The sequence below is a fragment of the Crotalus tigris genome, unplaced genomic scaffold, assembly GCF_016545835.1.
Source record: "Crotalus tigris isolate CLP2741 ecotype Arizona unplaced genomic scaffold, ASM1654583v1 scf7180000024422.1470167, whole genome shotgun sequence".
Classification (NCBI taxonomy): Eukaryota; Metazoa; Chordata; class Lepidosauria; order Squamata; family Viperidae; genus Crotalus; species Crotalus tigris.
Genome location: NW_024100588.1, coordinates 713,985 through 735,927, shown reverse-complemented (window position 1 = coordinate 735,927; position 21,943 = coordinate 713,985). Strand labels below are relative to the sequence as shown.

The window sequence follows — 21,943 nt, the reverse complement described above, 5'->3', positions numbered from 1 at the left end:
GAATAGGGAAGCATAAATATTGAGAATGCAAACATAGGTAGGCCTTGTTCTTTTTGAAGACCAAAGAAGAGTCCTTGCATTATGATCCATGTGTACAAAGACGTTGCTGCTTGCTTCAACCGAAGGGAAAAAAATGATTAAATTTGTGTGCTTGATCGCTGGTGTGTCATATTTCTAAGCACTGATTCTTAGAAAATGATGGTGACTTCCTATCAGGTTTAGTTAGCGTATGCCATCAACAGAGGTCATAAAAACACTGAAATGCAACACTAATAAATCACATTATGCAAACACAAATATGAGTTTAAGTACAGCATCAGGAAACTTTATAGATAGATAGATAGATAGATAGATAGATAGATAGATAGATAGATAGATAGATAGAGGGAAGAGGGAGAATTCAATGCTTTTACTATATGGGTTTGGGAAGGATCTTACCAGAGCTGGTTTTGCTTTCATTAATGCCGAGGTGATGTACTCAATAAAGTTTTACATTAAGAGATTGGAATGTCTCGAAGGTGTTTGCTTGGTTGGGTCCATCAGTCAGAACGTTGACATACCATTTCTAGAGATATTGGTCTTTCAGTTCCCATAAGAATACATAGACTATATTCAGAATAGATGGCTTAGAATCAGCACAATTCATATCTGGTTTTATTTAGACCTAATTCCAAGGGCCAATCCCAGAATTAGAGTCTTCTATACATTATTAAGTCTTTGATTGCTCAGTAAAAAAAAAGGGAAGAAACAGACTGGAGACAATGTCCAACAATGATTTTCTTCCCATGTTCCCCTTTCCCCCTTCAGTTTTCCTGAAATTTGAGCTGAAATCATTAACCATAGTTAGAACTCATAGATTTGACATCCCCTTCTGGTTGGGGAGAGCAAGATAATTTAGGCAATCAGAAATTTTACACTTTAGTGTTCTTCTAATTTTAAGATGGGTGGACTTCAACCCCTAGAATTCTATATATCTGGTCTTAATAAGAAGGACAGCAAAATGATGTCCCATGCATTGGGATGTTATCGTCCAATGATGTGTAGTACACAATTTTGTCATATCTTCTGTGACATTATTATGTATTCAGTGTTGTGTCCAACCCCCACCTCCTCTTGATTCATCTGCACTGAAGATGGTAGCCTCCTCATGACTAGTTGTAATTATTTGGGAACTAGAGAGATTCATTATATCTTTGGGATACCTAAGTTGAGATTCCTGCACCAATGTGGAGGCAACAGATTAAATAAAGTGACCTAAACATCCTCTTCCAACTCTGGATTTCATGATGATATTATTCTATCATGAAGTAGAATGTTGCTTAAGAATGAAAGGCACTAAATGAGGGATCTAGAATGGACACAGTAAATCAGTTCAGATTAAACCAATGCTGCTAACATTTGATGTTCTTGCTTTGACAACAGATGGAGATGCAGCCTTTTTCTTTCTTATACTGTACTCTTAGAATTAGATGATCTGGAGGAGGAATGAGGTGGAAGTTAGTTAGACATACAATATCATAACAAGAGCTGATAAAGAAAGGTGGGAGAGAAAACTGGGTGGGAAGCCAGCATTTCAAACTAATTGGAGAATGTGATTTATAACTGTTAGTTGTAGGAGGGAATTGTGCTTTGATCTATGTGCTGAAGGAAGGGGAAGTCAGATTTTGGCTTCAACTACCGAAGCTATGCTGCTTGATTAAAGATTCTTTAAGGTAAACAATGCCTCAAAGTTCTTTGAAGAGTTTCATCTTTTGGAACCATGACACATAGGCTTAAAAACATTATCCCATACAAGGTTCCTTTTTAGCGGTCAAGGTTCACAATATAAATATAAATCTCTTCTTCAGGACTCTTTTTTATGTCCTCCATGCCTTTCCATTTTCTCAGCTGAATTTATTCTCTTCATAGACAATTCATGAATTCGTAACATTTGGAAAGATCTACAGATATGGTCCCAAAAGTGCTTTTTCAAGAGGCAACTGGACTTTTTTGTTTTTCTTTGAAGACATTTTGCTTCTCATCCAAGAAGCTTCTTCAGCTCTGGCTGGATGGTGGGGAATGGAAGGATTTATACTCCTTGCAGACAGCTGGTCATTTGCCTTCTTTTAGAGGGTCACTGAGGCCACCTGGAGGTTTATCTGTGTCCTCAGAGTCACCTGAGTGGTGCAAATGTGTGTGGAGCCTTCTTGGCTGCAGGATGTTTTCTCCATAGACTTTTAGCTATGCACTTTGGGATGAACACCCTTAGAAGGATGTGGGACTATGAACGGATTTCCAGAAAACATTGCAGACTACATGGACCATTTGGGCTTCAGTTTGAGATGCAGACAACACGGACTCATTCCCAGCAGCCTGTGCTTGTCTTCAACAGTGAAGGGACCCAGGGCAGAAAACAAGAAAGTCCAGTTGCCTCCTGAAAAAGCACCATTGGAACAACCATGACCTGGATGACTGGGAATCTCCATAGACATCTACAGATGCAGTGTCTAATTTATAAATGACACAACTCAGTGGGAGAAGAACAAGAATGTCAAGCATGTTTTTCTTCATGTCAGCCTCCAACATTTGTCCACAGGAAGTGGTCTTTGCCAGAGATGGAAGTCACCCTTCAAGGGCTAAACTGTGCCTCTCCGTTGCTAGCCCAGCACTTCAACAAATGTACCACATTTGTACCACAAATGTATCTGACTACTTTTTGCATACAGCTCATGCAAGAATATAAATAAATTTAAAAAGGCTTAGAAAACAGATTTTATTGAAAACACATAATGATATAAAGTCAATGCATTATGACAATGAGCCAACTGCTCTAAAATCACCTATTGCACAATCTTTATCACTGATAATCTAGAAGTGGGGAAGAAACCAATTTAGCCTTTATCTCTCTCATTACCCATATTCAAAGCAAGGAATATTCAACAGGAATTTTATAAAAAATATATATCTATTATGTAAATGTACAATATAAATATGCATTGATTTAGATTTTTTTTTCAATGAAATGATAGGTTAGGCAAATGCCCAGAGATTACAATTGGGGAAAGCTGTAATTCATAATTTGAAAAACGATTCTATAATCTAGAAAAGGGGGTTTGAAATATACACCAAAGGAGGGAATAAGGTAAACCAAAATAGGTGGAAAAATCTCCATCACCATAAACGTCTGATTTTCAGCAAAGAAGAATTTGCTCACATGAAAAGAGGAATTTTTTTTTTAACTTGTTGAGAGGACACCAAGTTGAGGAAGCTAAAGATGAGAACAGGAAAAAGCCACCATCAGATCTGAGTATTTATGAACAAAGAAAGGTACAGACAGAAGCTTTGTAACGGAGCTATACAGCCCTGTCCCTCCACTTCCATTGAGAAATGTGATTGATCCTCTGGTATTTGCTAAAATAATCCACCCAGTTTTACCCAAAAAAGGTCAATTTCTTTCTGGAACCTTCTCATAAAAAGAAAAGATCATGCTTCTCTGCTACGATGCATGACGAAGACCATTATACAGCTTATATTCATAAGTCCCTTTTCATACTATTCTTTTGGTGTTGAAATCTTAATGAATATCTAAAATATATTGCTAACTCAGCTCATTTCTTGCACGTTTTCAGTTAAAGAAATCTTACTCTTTTATATTAAGGTTTCTTCTTATGAGTCTGGAAAACATCTTTCAATCTAATATAATTGGAAAAGAATAGGCTGTCATTTCTTCTTCAAAACAGTCACGATGCCACCCTTCCCCAAAGTACTATAAGATACTCAGTGAATATTATAGTCCATCTAGTGCAGTGGTTCTCAACCTATGGGTTGGGACCCCATTTGGGGTTGAATGACCATTTCACGGGGGTGGCCAAACCACGCTGTCTGCCATTTTTTCCCCTTTTCCCTAGCTGTCCTACTCCCTCTTATTGGTGGCCACACCCACTTGGGGGTCACCACAACATGGGGAACTGTATTATGGAGTCACAGCATTAGAAAGGTTGAGAACCACTGATCTAGTGGGATAAGAAAGAGGTATTTCTATCATCAAGAATGAACTATATTCAAAAGCTACGATTCCAGATAGGTTATTAGTGTCATACCTTATAGCAGGAAATCTCCAACCTTGGCAACTTTAAGAGTTGTGGACTTCAACTCCCATCAACCTCATGCTGGCTGAGGAATTCTGGGAGTTGAGGTCCACAAGTTCTTAAACTTGACTAGGCAGTACAAGACCACAGAAGCCTCCCAACAATCCTTTTGTCATGGGATCAAAATTGCACTGCTTTCTCCATCTTTATGAAGGTAGATTAGTTACAGAATATCTGCACAATAGCTTTGGAGACGATTCTGAAGTGCCAGACCTTGTTGCTTTCAATAGGACAGCACAGTCATTTCACATCACTTCTTGACAAAAGCTTACGCCATGAGATTTGGGACCCCTGCAGTCTTTCTTTCCAAAAGTTTCCTTACTGCATCCTTGACTTCATTGTTCCTAATAGTGTAAATGAAAGGATTTAGTGCTGGGGCAACCATAGTGTACAGTATGGAGACAGACTTCATCCTACTAAAAGAAGAGTTCTTGACATTAGGCCTTAAATAGACAAAAAAGACTGACCCGTACAAAATGCAGACCACAACCAGGTGGGAAGCACAGGTAGAAAAAGCCCTCTGCTGTCTGGTAGTTGAAGGCATTCGGAGAATGGTGCAAATGATGAAGAGGTAAGAAATGAGGGTGAAAAGCAAAGAGGACATAATCACAACCACCGTCAGTAGGAAGCCCAGGGCTTCGATCACGTGTGTATCTCCTCCAGAAATCTTCAACAAAGGTCCTTCATCACAATAGAAATGATTGATAACATTGGAGGCACAGTAAGGTAGGCTTGCAGTCAATAAACCCTGATACAGAATGGAGAAAAAGCCTCCAAACCAGGCTGTTATTGCTAGCTTAAAGCAAACCCCAGAAGTCATAATAGTGGAGTATCTCAAAGGATGGCAAATGGCTATGTATCTGTCCAAGGATATCAACGTGATGATGAAAAATTCTGTAACGCCAAAGAAGAAGTAAAAGAACAATTGTGTGATACAGCAGTAGAAACAGATGGAATTGTTTGCAGAAAGATAGTTGACCAGCAGTTTAGGAATAAAAGCTGTGGTGTGTCCAATATCAATACAAGACAGGTTGCTAAGGAAGAAATACATGGGCTTCTGGAGATGGTGGTCCAAAATCACCATCACAATGATGAGTCCGTTGCCCATCAGACACAGGAGGTAGAGCAGAAAGACACAAGTAAATATCATATTTTCCATTCCCCAAACACTTGGCAATCCAACAAGAATGAATTCAGTTACTCTTGTACAGTTGGTCAAATTCATACTCACTTTCTGCTACAAAAAGAGAAAAATTTGAAATCTTGCTTGAATCAAGACTTATTTACTTATATGTCAAAATTTAGCTCTATTCCTAAGCATATTTTTCATACACTGCTATTGTGAAGGCAGCACAGGGAACACAAGTCTGGATTTTCACATAATGCTAACCAGAGTTGTACGTGGTCTGATTTAACTATGGTAATTAAATGAAGCATTTGAATATAAACATTTGAAAATCAGTTATGATTTCTAAAATCCCATCACTGTCTTGATGAATATTTGAGGCCACAACCAAAGGATTGTGGGAAGTCAGTCACCCCCAGGAATAATCTTAAAAGAGGCAGAAAAGCATGCCCAATTTTCTTAATAGCCCCAAGGCTACCTCCTCCAAGCAGAAACCAGCTCTGTAGAAATGCAGATGTAAATAATCCAGGAAGGTTGGAGCCCCCCAGCTAAAAGTTTAGGAAGACAAAGACACCTAAAATCTACATACCCCACCCCCAACTCTAAGACAGGACATAATAGGATTAACCCACAGATGCCGAAGGGCACACTCAGACTCAAGTCAAAGTTCATGGCACAGGAACAACTCCAAACAAAAGGCTCCAGAAGATATAAAAACTCACTCCCCACATGTGCTCTCTCTCTTTTCTTCCAGACCATCTTTCTGTCTGGCTCTCCTCTTCAATAAACTACAACCTTCTTTCTAAAGCAGTCGCCATGTTGTTTATTCCTGGCTTGGACTGAACCATGATGAAGACCTTTCTTTCAACAGGATCATTATTAGATTTATTGTGATGTCTGAAATTTGCCACTTTTGGAAAATCAGAGGTCATTGGTAGATTCTTAAACATTTTTGGAAGCATTAGTCTAGTTATCAAGTATTCCGATGCAAATTAAAACTTAATGCTCTGCAGCACTTTTTTTCTCTTCATAGATCATTTGCCTGTATCCCTACGAATGAACATTAATAAGAAAATTTAGATAATGGAGATATGAGTAAATGAAGGGTTGTTGAAATATAAAAGCCTATGGAATACTTTGCCTTCAGAAGTTGTGGGTGCTCCATCAATGTTTCAAAAACAGACTGGACAATCATTTGTCTGAAATGGTATAGAGTCTCCTGCTTGAACAGGGGTTGGATTAGAAGACCTTCCAACTCTGTTATTCTATGTTCTATCTTTTAGATATTTCTTTCTATACGGGAGGTAATATATGTATATGCTAGGAACTCAAAATAACTTTCTGCAGTGAACGTCTGTTCCATATTCTCATTCTGTAAAAGGTGGACCTAAAGATCTCTACAGCTTTACCTTGACTTGTTCTTCCTTCATTACCTGCTTTGTCTCCTCCAAGTGCGTTTCACTCCATTTCTCTATCTGTTCATCAAGACAGTGTTTCGAAGAACCATAGAAAGTACTGCATTGTACTGTATGTTGGGCAAAGGTGGTAGACTTCTTGAAAAATATTTTCCTTAACACTTGAAGAAAGTGCAACAGTTTGCATCATATAAACTTTATTTACTTTTTTCTCTATAAAAACTTGGTCGTTAAGGATACTTGTCTTTAATTTCCCATGAGTATCCAGGCATTGTACCAAGCATATACTCAAGGCTGACATCCTTTGGATCAAACCTCTAGTGCCATCCCAAGACAGCAGGTCTTTTGGAGGTCCCTTGGAAGCAACCTAATAAAGGCAAACTATGTAACTCTTTCATAGTTCATCTAATTCCCATTCCACTTCAACAGTCAAAAGGGAGTGCTTAAAACTTTAACAGTTGCAGCACTTAATTTTCTACAGAAGTTTGAGATATCATCTCTGGAGATATTTCTCAGTTCCCAAGAGTATTCATAGACTCTGCTCAGAAGAGTTGATTTTGAATCAGCACGAATGATGCCTGCTTTTATTTGGACCAAATTTCAAGATTCCCAGAAATTGAGACATCTCTATATTACTAAGTCTTCAAATAATCTTTGAATGCTCAATAAAATAAGGGGAAGAGATGATGTCTAAACATGTTTTTCTTCCCATGCTCCCATCCCCCTTTCAGTTTTCCATGGAATTAGGCTGAAGTCATACTATCCCCGGGATTCACAGATTTGACATCTCCTTCAGATTGGGTGGGGTGTGGGGATAATTTAGGGATCCAGAACTTTTTATACTTAGTGAAGTGCTTTTCAAACTTGGCAATTTTAAGATGGGTGGGCTTCAACTCCCAGAATTCCGCATATCTGATCTTAATTATGGGGACATTGAGATGTTACCATCTAATGGCATCTAATACATAATTTTGTCATATGTTCTATGAGATCATGTTTCCTTCAGTGTTGTGTCCAGCCCCCGTCTCCATTTGATTCATCTTTATTGCAAATGGTGGTCTCCTCAAGACTGCTTGCATTTTGTGTGGAAACTAGAGAGTTTAAATATCTCTTTGCATTCTTGCACCAGAATGGAAGCAGGAGGTAGAATGTAGGGACTTAAATGTCCCCTTTCAACTTTGGTGTTTTATGATGACATAATTCTATATTATTAAAAAGTTTCATAAAAATTACAATATAACTCTCCCAAGCCCCCCCCTCCAACTTCCCAGAGCTGAGTACAGGGTTACAAATATGATAATCATAATCTAACTAATATTAACCAACTATATAAATAATCAAGTCCATAATGCACTTTAACTCCCCTTTAACATAAATATAAACAAATTGAAAATAAACATAATAATAAGGAAAACATAAACAAGTTAATATCCTAATTATTAAACAATACAATCCCCAAATTGTTAAACAATACTAATACTAAAAATAATAATAATATCATAATAATACTCTAAAATTCACTCATAAGCTAAATGAAACTTTTTAGTCCCATATTTATTCTGAATATAATTTATCCATCTTCTCTAAACCGAAGTGTATGTTTCTTGTGAATGATCCTTCAAGTAAGCAGAAATCTTAGCCATTTCTGCTAAGTTTGACACTTGAAGCATCGACATAATTCTATATTATATATTACTAAAGAGCAGAAGTCACAAAATGTGGGATCTAGAAAGGACACGGTAAATCACTTCATATGGTCAATAAAATGGTAAGATACGCCGACTTGAAAATGTTACTCCAAAGAAGGATCCTTTGTAGGAGTCAAAGTTCACATTTTGATTCTTGTCTATGACACTTTTTTTCTGTTCTCCATTCATTACATTTTCATGGTTCCATTTATTCTCCTCACAGAGAACAAAATCATGCATTTATGATATATGGAAAGCTCTGCAGATGTGCTGACCTATGTGTAAAGCAACAGAAGGGCAAGAATGTCAAAAGTGATTTTTCTTCTTGGGCCTCCAATATTTCCCCACATAGGACACACATATATATATATATATATATATATATATATATATATATATATATATATATATATATATATATATATATGTAGGTCTTTGGTTGTTCGGGTTTTCTCCCGCGTAAAATTGGAAGTGTCTTGGCGACGTTTCGACGAAGTCACATTCGTCATCTTCAGGCTGGTGTTTTCAGCTTCGTGCTTTGAGCATTGCTCAAAGCACGAAGCTGAAAACACCAGCCTGAAGATGACGAATGTGACTTCGTCGAAACGTTGCCAAGACACTTCCAATTTTACGCGGGAGAAAACCCGAACAACCAAAGACCTACATACAAATACCCGCGAAAACCTCAGAAAACATATATATATATATATATATATATATATATATATATATATATATCTCCAAATTTCTTTTTCTGACAAAGAATTAAAGAATTAAATTGGGAGACTAAGATGGCCATTTCGAGCTCATTCTGCTCTCTTCAGTTAGCCACACCCTAAGGTGTAATCAATTAGACATCTGTCTGAAAAACTTCCTAATTTTTTATTTTTCCAAACTCTCCCCCATACATATACCGTAATATTTATCAGATGTTAACATACATTCTTCTTACATTCATATATAAGATACTTTTAATAAAATGAAATAAATACATACACATGACTTTTGGTGTTGCTCGCCCATTTCCCCTTTCACCGTATCCACACTCCTTCTTCTCTACCTTCTTTCTCCCTCTCTTCTCTTCCCTACTTCCCTCTTCTTCCTCTTCTCTTTCCTTCACCACTCTCCTCCCCTTTCTCCCCACTTCTCCTCTTCTCTTCTCCTCTTCTCCTCCAACCTTCCTACTTCCTTCTCCCCTCCTTTACTCTTTTCTCTCTCCTCTCCTTTCTTCCCTCTCACCCCTCTTCAGATACAATTCAGGGGTAATGATAGGACACAGATATATATATATTTTTTTTTTATTGAAAGTTTTATAAATTTTACAAAAAAGGAAAAATAATACAAAACAAGAGGCAACATATACAGAAAAATAAAACTAAACAATACATATATTAAATAAAAAAAAAACCCCATCCCCCAGCCCTCCCAAAAAAAAAAACAAAAAAAAAAACAAAAACCCTCCCTTCCCCCCCCCCTGAGCTTCCCAGAGCAGAATATAGGCTTAAAAAATAAAAATAAAAATTAAATTAAAAACTTTATATTTATATATATAAAAAATTATCTATGATATATATGAAAATAAAACTTATGAAAAAACTATATAATATTTTTGTATACCCAATCTAAATTGTATAAATTTTATCCATTTATCCCAAACAGCAAAAAACTTCTCTTGCGTTTGTTGCTTTAAGAAAGCCGAAATCTTTGCCATTTCTGCCAGATAAGCTACTTTAAGAAACCATTCCTGCAATGTAGGCAAAGATTCCTTCTTCCAGTATTGTCCTACTAACAGCCTAGCGGCTGTGATCAAGTTTAACATCAATACAACCTCCTTTGTATCACAATCTGTAACAATACCTAACAAAAATAATTGCGGAGTAAATTTTACCCTCCTTCTAAAAATTCTCTGGATATTCCACCATATTTTAATCCAAAATGCTTTTATCTCTCTGCATGACCACCAAATATGATAATAGGAAGCCTCCTTATAACCACATCTCCAACATTTGGGTTGCACGTCAGGATACATATAAGACATTTTTTGTGGATCAAGGTGCCATCTATAAAACATTTTATAAAAATTCTCCCTTAAGTTCTGTGCTTGAGTAAATTTGACATTTCTCACCCAAATAGTTTCCCAGGTGTCCAATGAAACTGGCTCACCAAAATTCTGCGCCCATCTAATCATACAATCTTTAATTAGTTCCGTTTCTGAGTCCAATTCAACTAAAACCCCATAAATTCTCTTAATGTGGGTTTGTCTTTGATCCTTCAGTTGCTTAATAAGATTTTCATCTTCTCTAAGAAAACCCACCTTACAATCCATCTTCCATCTATCTAATAGTTGCCTATATTGGAACCAAGAATAAGTAAAATTTTCTTGTGCTAACTCTTCCCGTGATTTTAATTGCCAGTTTTGTCCATCCCATTTAAGTAACTGTCTATAAGACACCATATCCATTTTAACCCCTCTTTTTATTCCTTCTATCGCATGCCAAGGTATAGCCCATAATGGTACTTTAAAATCACTTTTATAATATTTTCTCCAAATCCTAAGTAAAGAAATTCTTAAAATATGAGATTTAAAAGCCCAATCTATTTTTTTATTAAATATTAAATAGGCATGCCACCCATAAAGTAAATCCCATCCCTCTAAGTAAAGTATCTCAGAATTTGTCAAATTTACCCAATCACTAATTAATGTTAAAACCACCGCATCATAATATAATTTCAAATTTGGTACCTTAAGTCCACCCCTCTCACGGAAGTCTTGCATAATTTTAAACTTAACCCTTGGTTTTTTCCCTGCCCAAATAAATTTGTTGAGACCCTTCTGCCACTCATTTAAATTAATCTCATTTTTCAAAATTGGTAACATTTGAAACAAAAAAAGAAACTTGGGTAGAATATTCATTTTTATCACTGCAATTCTTCCCATGAGGGATAATTGCAACTTTTCCCAATTCTTCAAGTCCTTCTGTACCCTGACCCACAACCTTTCATAATTATTTTTAAATAATTTTGCATTAGAAACAGACAGCATCACCCCCAAATATTTTACCTTATTAACAATCTCAAAACCCGTCAAGTTGACCAAAATCTGCTTCTCCTGACTCGACATATTTTTAGGTAAAATTTTAGTCTTATTTACGTTAATCTTAAAACCCGAGACCAAACCATAATGATGAATCAACTGTAATAAGTTTACTACAGAATAATCAGGTTGCGACAAAGTAACAACCAAGTCATCCGCAAAAGCTCTCAACTTATATTCTTTTTTATTAACATATATTCCTTTAATTTCCTGAGACTCTCGAATTTTGATCAATAATATTTCCAATGTTAAAACAAACAACAATGGCGATAAAGGACACCCCTGTCTAGTACCTTTCTCTATTGTAAAAACCTCCGACAAACCTCCATTAACAATAAGTTGTGCCGTTTGTTTTTGATATATTACCGTAAGGGCTTGTAATATCTTTTCACCAAAATTCATTTCTTCCATTACTCTTAACATAAAATGCCAATTCAATTGATCAAATGCTTTTTCAGCATCTAAAAATATGAGCCCTGCAGGAACTTGGTTGTTCTTGTCTAAATATTCTAGTAAATTAATAATTTGTCTGACATTATTTTTCATATACCTTCCTGTTATAAATCCTGATTGATCTTTATGCACAAGATGATGCACCACCCTCATAAGCCTATTTACCAAAATTTTTACAAATATCTTATAATCCACATTTAAAAGAGATATAGGCCTGTAATTTTTTGGTAGGGTAAGATCTTGATCCTCCTTTGGAATCAATGATATAAAAGCACTACGCCATGAAGGAGGAATCTCTAAACCCTGTAAAATACCATTAAAAAGATCATGTAATGGTTGGATCATCTCCTCTATTAGAACTTTGTAATAAACAGCTGTTAACCCATCCGTACCCGGTGCTTTCCCTAATTTCAATTGTTGAATTGCTGAGGTAATTTCCTCCTTAGTAATTAAACCATTAATTTCATATTTCTGATCCTCAGTCAGTTTAGGAAAACTTGCCTCAGCTAAATATTTATTTATATCTAGCATTTGTATATTAGTAGATTTATATAGGTTTTGATAATAATCCAAAAAAGATTTTTTAATCAATTCCTTCTGAGAAACTAATTTACCCTTATAGTTTATTTTCTCTATTATTCTTTGTCTCTGTTTCTTTCTTAATTGATAAGCCAACCATCTCCCAGGCTTATTGGCATTACAAAATGTATTTTGTTTCATAAATAATAAGTTGGTTGCAGCTTGATCTGCTATCAACATATTAAATTGTGACCTTAATAACTTTACAGATTCTTTAATACTCTCATCAGAAGGATTTAAAATCAAAGCCCTTTCTTTTAATTTAATTTCATCTTCAAGTTCTCTACGTTTCTGAATCTGATTTCGCTTATAAAAATTATTCATTTTTATCAAAACACCGCGCATAAATGCTTTACCTGCATCCCATACCATTGACATTGAAGTCCCCTTATACATATTCAAAGCAAAATAGTCCTTTAAACACTCCTTTAGTTTTTGAACATTCTTTTCTTGTCTAAACAAATTTTCATTAACTCTCCAGGATCTTCTTTCCTCTTTCTCTTGAATCAGCTCCATCCAAACTGGACTATGATCCGTCAGTGATCTAGGAAAAATCTTTACATTCTTTACTTTATTATACAAGTCCGTGGTAATCAAGAAAAAGTCAATTCTTGAAAAAGATTGGTGTCTATCAGAAAAAAAAGTAAAGTCTCTCTCCTCTTGATTACGTTCCCGCCAATAATCCCTTAATTCCCAGTCTTCTTTCATGTCAAAAAAGGCTTTAGGTAGCCTTGCTTGTTTAAGAAAAGGAGAGGAACCTTTCTTATCCCTTAGTGTATCTAAGACACCATTCCAATCACCCATTAATACCACTGATCTATAATCAAGCAAAGTTATTTTTTGATGTAACTGTTTATAAAATTGTTCCTGTTGTTGATTTGGAGCGTAAAGTCCAACTATAAGTACTTTCTTACCATATATACCAAGTTCAATCATCACATATCTCCCCTGGGGATCTGATTCTACCAGACAAGCTGGTAGGTTTTGTTTAACATATATAACAACTCCCCCTTTCTTCCCAGGAGCAGGAGATATAAAATGAGATCCCAAACGAGCATTAACTAAATATTTCTGGTCTTTAAGTAAAATATGAGTTTCCTGTAGACAAATAACATCATTGGTATGTTGCTTCAAATAATAAAAGATTTTTTTCCGTTTCTGAGGAGAATTCAATCCATTAACATTCCAGGTCAAAAACTTTGCCATCTCCCTTGGCACGCAGCCTGGAGAAGACACCATCAAAATCTGACAGAGCTGCGTGTGTTGCATAACTCTTGGGTCTTGCTCCTCCCACCGGCGGTGAAGCACTTCCAGGAGAACTCTCTTTGGGCTCTTTTTTACGTTGCTCCTTCTCTTTACGCTTATAGGCTGCACGAGTCATCCTCTGCTCTTTAGCCTCCGTCTGGCGTTGCTTTGCCGCTTCTATCATCCCTGCGGAAACCAAATCTAATGCCTCAGATTGCTGCTCAGCTTCCTTACCACTCAAAGATTTCCGACCAGATGAAGTTGAGCCTGCACCCAGGACCGAAGTATAAAAATCTCTAGCTTTATCAACTGTGTTCAATCTGTAGCGTGTCCCAGCATGGCTCAAAACAATACCCATCGGAATTTCCCATCTAAATGGCATCGATCTAGCTTTAAGCTCATTGGTTAAAAAAGCAAAGTCTTTTCTACTTCTTAAAATTTTGGATGGGATTTCCTTTAGAATGATGACATCTTGGGCGGCAATCTGAAATCTTTTGTTGTAAAAGGCTTGTATAATCTCATTCCGCAGGGACTTCTTTGTAAAGTAAATCACCACATCTCTAGGCAAATTCTTCTGCTTAGCAATCCAGGAGTTGAGTCTATAAATTTTTTCCACTTCTCTCTGTAATTCTCCTTTATCCATATCCAAGGCCAGCGCCAGATCAGTAAGGACCACCTCCACCAAATCTTGATTGATATCTTCCTTGAGGCCTCTAATCCTCAGGGCATACTCCATCTGTCTGTACTGAAACATCAAAATATCTTCTTGTGAGGAGTCCACCTTCCTTTCCACGTCTTGAATTTTGTCATCCAAAGAGTCAACTTTGTCTTCCACTTCCTCAAGCCTTGCGTCGAGCTTAACCACCACAGTAGCCAAACCTGAAACAGCTGCCAATATATCTTGTCGTAGTTCATTATTATTTTCTTGCAATTTAGACTTTATCCCCGTTATCTCTTCTTTGAGATCAGATTTAATTTCTGATTTAATCTGTGAAACAAATTGATTCATTTCCTCTCTCATTTGAACTACAATCTCTCCCATTATGCCTCTAACCTCTTGTACTGAAAGTCCAGGTAGAGGAGGGGAGGGTGGTGGCTGAGCCGGTGGTACATGTTTAGATTGTTGTTGTAGCTGTGCAGTGGAAGTTATAGGAGAAGAAATAACCTTAGGTGCTGAGGAAGGCTGCTGCCTCTTTGAAGCCATTTTAAAAAGCACAATTGTCACTTCCCTTTCCCCTCCAGCCAAAAAGGGAGGAGGAAAGAAAAAAAAAAATTTTTAAAAAGAGACAAACTATAGTCATTAAAAGTCCAGAGTAAATCCAAAGAATAAGTAGTAAAAGAGCAAACAGTTCAAAAGAAAAAATTCTAAACCAAAAGCAAAAGCAGAAGCAAAAAACAGTCCTTAGAAAGGGAAAGTAAAACAAAAGAGAAAGGAAAAAAAACTCCGACAGTTTCAAAACGCCATCTTAAATCCTTTCACTAGTATAACAAAAAAAAGGAGGAAAAATAGTAAAAATCAAAAGATAAAAAAATAAACACCTAAAATATAACAAAAAATCCTTTAAACTGCTCCGTCCGTTTAAAAATTACTCACCAAAATGCTGTAAACACGGAGATAGAAGCGGCGGTTTCTTTTGCTTCCTAGGAAGCAAAAACAGCTGGGAGGCGGAGATCAGCAAGAGCTCCGAGGGAACACTCCTTTCACCCCCTCTAGAAATAAATCCAGAGGGGGTTCAGGGGTTCTACCTCTACTCTTGCGTTCTCTGTCCCTTCCCTTTGCCCGGGAAGGGATTTCCGAGCCGCGGGCCAGCTGATGCGCGCTGCGCTCCGCGGCTCTGACACTTCCCCAGCTGGACGGCTAAAAGCTAGCCGCCATCGCCGTCGCCTCCCACCGGAAGCGAGGACACAGATATTTTTGACCAAGGTCACCCACGAGCTTTGTGGAGTAAGGGGAACTTAAATCTGTGCCTCTCCGTTCCAGGACCAAGACACCAATCCATTGAACACACTGTTTTACTATGGAGAACCACCGGGTATTGCAAAAAAAGGAAAAGAAAACCAACTTTATTGAAAAGGCATCATGATACAATGTCAATTCATTATGATAAACCTAACATCTCAACAGGTCTGGAATCATTGAACCTCAATCTTCATCACTGAAGTGGAAAAAGAAAATTCATTTTCTCTATATGTTTTTACTTACATAATGTTGTATCTTTGAATCAATAAGTAAAATCAAAATTATGCAATCATCTCTCATTGCATATATTAAAAGCAAGGAATATTCAACAGACACTTTATAAAAATGTGTATCTATGATATGAATACAGTATATAAATATACATTATTTTAGAGAATTTCTTTAAAGAAATTATAGGTTGAGCAAATGTACAGATATTACAGTTGGGAAAAGCTTAATTTCCTAATCTGTATAATCCAGAAAACAGGATTTGAAATATATAGCAAAGGAGGGAATAAAATAAACCAAAATGGGGAAAAAAATCCCATCAGTGAACGCAGATCTGATTTTCAAGAAAGAAGGATTTGCTCACATGAAAAGAGGAATTATCTAACTTGTTGGGAGGACATCAGGTTAAGGAAGCTAATTCAAATATAAAGATGAGAAAAGGAACAAGGCACCAGATCTGAGTATTTATGAACATGTGATAGCAAAGAAAGATGCAAGCAAAAGCTTTGTAATGGAGATATACAGTCATGACTCTCCAATTTCAAGGAACTATTCTGACAAATGTATTTAAACTTGTGGTATAAGCTAAATTAATCCACCCAGTTTTACCCAGCATCTATTTCTTTCTGTAACCCTCCAGTACAGCGGTTCTCAACGTTTGTGTGACGGCGACCCCCGTCACACAAACGTTCTGCGCGTGCGCGGTGGCGCCCCCATGTGCGGCACGCATGCGCGGCGCCGCCCCCTGAGGGGAGAAAATGGCAGATCGCCTTCTTTGGCGACCCCCGAAAAATGGTCGATCGACCCCAAATGGGGTCGCGACCCATAGGTTGAGAACCGCTGCTCCAGTACAACAGAAGATGAAGCTTCTCTGCTACTGTGAGTGATGAAGACAACTGAATAGATCACGAGTTACCTTTTCACATCTGTTCACAGTCCTTTTGGTGCTGCAGCTGCCAAAAAACAACAACAACAACAGTCCTAGGCTGCATTAACAGAAGGATAGAATCAAGATCACACAAAGTGTTAATACCACTTTATAATAATTGGTAAGGCCACATTTGGAACACTGTATCCAGTTTTGGTCACCACGATGTAAAAAAGATGTTAAAACTCTAGAAAGAATGCAGAGAAGAGCAACAAAAATGATTAGGAGACTGGAGGCTAAAACATGTAAAGAATGGTTGATGATGGTATGAATTTAATGAGGTTTGATGAGAAGAAGGACCAGGGATGACATGTAGCAGTATTCCAATATCTAAGGGGATACCATAAAGAAGAGGGAGTTGAGCTATTCCCCAAATCACCTGAAGGCAGGACAAGAAGCAATGGATGGAATTTAATCAAGGAGAGAGCCAGCCTAGAACTAAGGAGAAATTTCCTGACATGAGAACAATTAATCAGTGGAACTGCTTGCCTCCAGAAGTTGTGGGTGTTCCATTACTGGAGGCTTTTAAGAAGAGATTGGACAGCCATTTGTCTGAAATGGTATAAGGTCTCCTGTTTGATCAATGGGTTGGACTAGAAGACCTCCAATGTCCGTTCCAACTCTGTTATTCTGAAATCCTGATCAATACCTAAAGGGCAGTGCTATTTAGGCTCATCTCACAAACATTGGCAATAAGAAAAAAGTCCTATTCTTTTATAACAAGATTTTTTTTTCTCCGAGTCTAGTGAACTTCTTTCACTAAAATATAATTTGAAAAGAATAGGCTGTCATTTCTTCATCAAAACGGTCATGACTCCAGTCTTTGCCAGATTAGGTAATCCAGATACTAAATGAATTTTGTAGACTGTATAGAGATATATCTTTAATCAAGAATGAATTATATTCAAAAGCTGTGACTCCAAGTTGGTGGCTAATGACCATGCAACAAAATAGTTAGTTTTATGCTTTACAATAATAGATCACAAGTTCAAACAATGAAATGTATTGTGCAATGTTGCCCACAATGTGTGTTTTCTGGTTCCTTAAATGACCTGCATGAAACAACATCAGGTGATTGTCTGGGTAGCTGAATTGGATATCAAGTTATGAAGCCACTCCCATACCCCCTTAGAACTTTTGTATATAATTACATGGATTGTGTGTACATGTTTGCCTCTCATACCCCCTCAGAACCTTTGTATATAATTACATGGATTGTGTGTTTAGCTCTCTTTTGTTGTGTTCTCATCATATGCTAAGTAATAAATAGATCACAGGAGCTTCCCACCAATCCTTTTATTCTATGATCATTACACAGTTGTACATTAAAAAAAGAAAATTGGTAATCTACTGAAGGTACTTTTTCAAGAGGCAACTGGAGTTTTTCTTTGAAGACATTTCACTTCTGACTGAAGCTTCTTGGATGAGAAGCGAAACATCTTCAAGGAAAAACAAAGAAAGTCCAGTTGCCTTTTGAAAAAGCACCTTAGGGACAACCATGACTTGGATGACTGAGACTCTCCATAGACATTTGTAACCTACCAGTTTAGCCACTGTTTTTCTCCATCTTTGTTAAGATAGACTTGTTAAAGAATATCTGGTGTGGAGATGGATTCTGAAGCTCCGGAGCTTGATGCTCCTAATAGGATGATATAGTAGTTTTCCATCACTTGTCAACAAAGGCTATGCTAAGAGATCTGGGAGACCTAGAGCCTTTCTTTCGAAAAGTTTCCTCACTGCCTCCTTGACTTCATTGTTCCTAATGGTGTAAATGAAAGGATTTAACACTGGGGCGACCATGGTGTACAGTATGGAGACAGACTTCAACCTACTGAAGGAAGAGTTCTTGATGGTAGGTCTTAAATAGACAAAAAAGACTGACCCGTACAAAATGCAGACTACAATCAGGTGGGAAGCACAGGTAGAAAAGGCCCTCTGCTGTCTGGTGGTTGAAGGCATTCGGAGAATGGTGGAAATGATGAAGAGGTAAGAAACGAGGGTGAAAAGCAAAGAGGACATAATCACAACCACCGTAACTAGAAAGCCAAGCACTTCAATGACTTGTATATCTCCTCCTGCAATCTTCAGCACGGGTCCCACATCACAGTAGAAATGGTTGATAACATTGAATGTACAGTAGGGTAGTTCTGCTATCATCACTATCTGATAAAGAATGGAGAAAAAACCTCCCAACCAGGCACCTATTGCTAGTTTAAGGCAGACCCCAGAAGTCATGATTGTACCATACCTCAGGGGATAGCAGATGGCGAGGTACCTGTCCAAGGATATCAAAGTCATGATAAAAAATTCTGTGACCCCAAAGAGGAAGTAAAAGTACAGTTGTGTTATGCAACAGTAGAAGCAGATGGAATTGTTTGCAGAGACATAATTGACCAGCAGTTTAGGAATAAAGGCTGTGGTATGTCCAATGTCAATGCAAGACAGGTTGCTAAGGAAGAAATACATGGGCTTCTGGAGATGGTGGTCCAGAATTACCACCACAATGATGAGCCCATTGCCCATCAGACACAGGAGGTAGAGCAGAAAGATGCCAGCATGCATCAAACCTTCGAGTCCCCAAACTCTTGGCAATCCAACCAGGATAAACTCTACCACTCTTGTACAGTTGGTCAAATCCATGTTACCCTATAAGAAAGGAAAATATGAAATCTTCACTGAGTCAGTCTTTAGCTACATTTTTTAAAACACAATTTTTATGAATTACAGTTCCAGTTTTTGCATCTTCTGTGGATGGAAAATATTGACGAATAAAATAAAGACTCTGATGGAAGACGTTGAGAACATAAAGAGAAGAATATCAGTACTTTTGTTTCTACATGGAGACCGCTTCTGGAGTTTGTGCTTGAGGTGGAAAAAAAATGAAACTTTGATTTTGGATTTTATTGATTAGATTGATTTGTTGTTACAGAAATGGCTAGTTTATACTATTATGAAAAAGTAAAAAGTTGAGGTTCAATGTTAACACTTTATTGTACTGCAACAGAGGAAGTCAGAAGTCAATGTCTTGTCTTGTCTTTTTCCCTTTTCCCTCCCCATTGTATCCCACTATTTGCTTTGTATTTTGTATTTTACTCTGTAATTCATTAAAATGTATTAAATACTACATTAAAAAAGGAAGACATTGAGAACATTAGGAGAACATTTGTAGGTGGAAACTCATTTGGATACGCAAGATAGATGTGTTGCTGAGAGAAAGAAAATAAAAGGGTGAATGGATAAGCATTTATGAATGTAAGATATAAAATTATGATACTCAGCCAATAAGAAATGTGTTGAGATGTTGAAGAACAGCAACGAAGAATGCCCCACCAAATAAGATTCATGGTTTGTAGGCATCAACACATTTAGTGGTTTGTCATTTCGTGGTTTGCTTCCTGTCACAAAGCAACACGGTCTGGTTTGGAATCTTCACTACTTCAGACAGGAAGGCAGTGCAGAGAGTGGTGAGAATGGCTGAAAAGATCATTCCCTCCCTTCCATCCAGGACATAGCACACAAGTGTTGCTGGAGCAAGGTCTGCAAGATTTTCTGGGACACTACTCATCCTCTTCACAACATGTTTTCCTTGTTACCTTCAGAGAGGAGGCTCCGTGGTATCCGAAGCAGAACATCCAGATTCAGTCACAGCTTTGTTCCATACAGTATTAACCTTGTGAACTCTAAAGCTTCCTCCTTCCATTGTGTATTCAAGATGGACAGTGATTAATATTTATATGTTACTTATATGTAAGCGTGTAGGTCTATACATATGTTGTATACAGTATGTTTTAAATGTGTGTTATGTATGTGTACACTTTGAGAGGAAGCAACTAAATTTCATTTATAATGTGTGCCATTGTGCCCACAGGAAAAATATAATAAAGGTTATCTAATCTAATCTAATCTAATCTTATCTAGGCATCAACACAGTTTGTAAATGTATATTTGGTAAATTCCTTTCTCTTCCTGGATAAACTTGGTTGTATCCTAAACTACAGAAAGGACACAAGTAATGTATTTCCACATGCATATACCCAAGCATTCTTCGGAATAAGAAGTCAAGATCCTCAACAGTGAGAGATTGTTCTCCATTTCAAGGTGAGACAAGAAAAGCAGTAATAGAGACACCTGTTAACTATATTTCAAAATAATAAAAAAATTATTTTTACAAGTTCTTAGTGGATATTCTGGATCCACAAACAGAATCTTCCAGTTTCAGTAGATTTCAAAGAAATATTTTATCTACTCCAATAAAGAAAAACATATTACTTAGTATTTTCAAAGTCTTTTCTGCCCATTACCTCATGGACTTAAAAGTTACGGAGCTTGGGATAACATCTCCAGAGGAATATATCTTTAATTTCCCATGTGTATCCAGACATGATGCTAAAAAGATACTATTTTGAGTCGCCATGGTGGTGAACCTGGTATAGTTTGAATCAAATTGCTCCAATACTTGTCATCTTCTGTGTATTATGACTTCTTGAAAGGGTCTTGCAGGGACAATAAATAATGTTTTCCTCCCATATAACTTTCCTCTCCTATGAAATGTTCTCTCTTTCCATGGAACTTAAAGGGAGAAAATTATCTACATTAATTCCAGAGCTCACACTGCTGAGGTTATATTTTATTCTTGAGGAGTGTGCGTCTGCACAATTAAAAGTATTTCTGTTCAGTTAAGAATTCTTGCCTGGCCCTAATTCTCTGCAATCCTCTAAAATCCTCTAAAATATGTTGGACATCTATAGCTGCAGAAATGTATTTTCAGGTAATCCTCAACTTACAACCCCACTGAGTGGCCATTCAAAGTTACAATCTCACTGAAAAAAGTGACAGAGGACCCTTTCCCACACATATGACCGTTGTAGCAGCCCCATGGTCATATGACCAAAATTCAGATGTTTGGCAACTGGCATGAACTTATGACAGTTTTGATCACATGTTGTGACCTTAGGGAAGTCACTTAACAACTGTGTAATTAATTTAATAACTGCAGTGATTTGCTTAACTGGGACAAGAAAGGTCATAAAATGGGGGCAAAACTCACTTAACTGTCTTGCTTAGCAATGGAAATTTTGGGCTCAATTATGGCCATAGGTT

At 37.2% G+C, this 21,943-nt stretch overlaps 2 protein-coding genes across 6 annotated transcripts; both read right to left on the bottom strand.

The window, feature by feature from the left end:
* Positions 1–2,727: 2,727 nt before the first annotated feature.
* On the bottom strand, positions 2,728–6,982 carry LOC120302021 (olfactory receptor 6X1-like). Of its 5 annotated transcripts, XM_039329929.1 has the most exons (3): positions 6,663–6,982; positions 4,595–5,364; positions 2,728–4,471 (listed from the first exon to the last, which is right to left on the bottom strand). In XM_039329929.1, the coding sequence occupies exons 1-3, from the start codon at positions 6,681–6,683 to the stop codon at positions 4,396–4,398; spliced, it is 867 nt and encodes a 288-aa protein (XP_039185863.1). In that variant the 5' UTR covers positions 6,684–6,982; the 3' UTR covers positions 2,728–4,395. The 5 variants fall into 5 exon arrangements, with proteins under 5 accessions (XP_039185863.1, XP_039185858.1, XP_039185859.1 ...); XM_039329924.1 differs by having other exon boundaries at positions 2,728–5,364; XM_039329925.1 differs by having other exon boundaries at positions 2,728–5,361.
* Positions 6,983–17,480: 10,498 nt separating this feature from the next.
* On the bottom strand, positions 17,481–21,026 carry LOC120302022 (olfactory receptor 6X1-like). Its single transcript, XM_039329930.1, has 2 exons — positions 20,878–21,026; positions 17,481–19,489 (listed from the first exon to the last, which is right to left on the bottom strand). Exon 2 carries the CDS (start codon positions 19,481–19,483, stop codon positions 18,527–18,529), a length of 957 nt encoding a protein of 318 aa, XP_039185864.1. The 5' UTR covers positions 19,484–19,489; positions 20,878–21,026; the 3' UTR covers positions 17,481–18,526.
* Between the last annotated feature and the right edge of the window lie 917 nt (positions 21,027–21,943).

What these genes read in the sequence shown, in the direction of transcription:
- LOC120302021 (XM_039329924.1), bottom strand. Translation starts at nt 6,683, where the DNA reads ATGAAGGAAGAACAAGTCAAG. An exon ending in TGAAGGAAGAACAAGTCAAG is followed by an intron (nt 5,365 to 6,662) that starts GTAAAGCTGTAG and finishes CTCTTTTTGTAG; the next exon opens with CAGAAAGTGAGTATGAATTT.
- LOC120302022 (XM_039329930.1), bottom strand. Translation starts at nt 19,483, where the DNA reads ATGGATTTGACCAACTGTACAAGAGTGGTAGAGTTTATCCTGGTTGGA.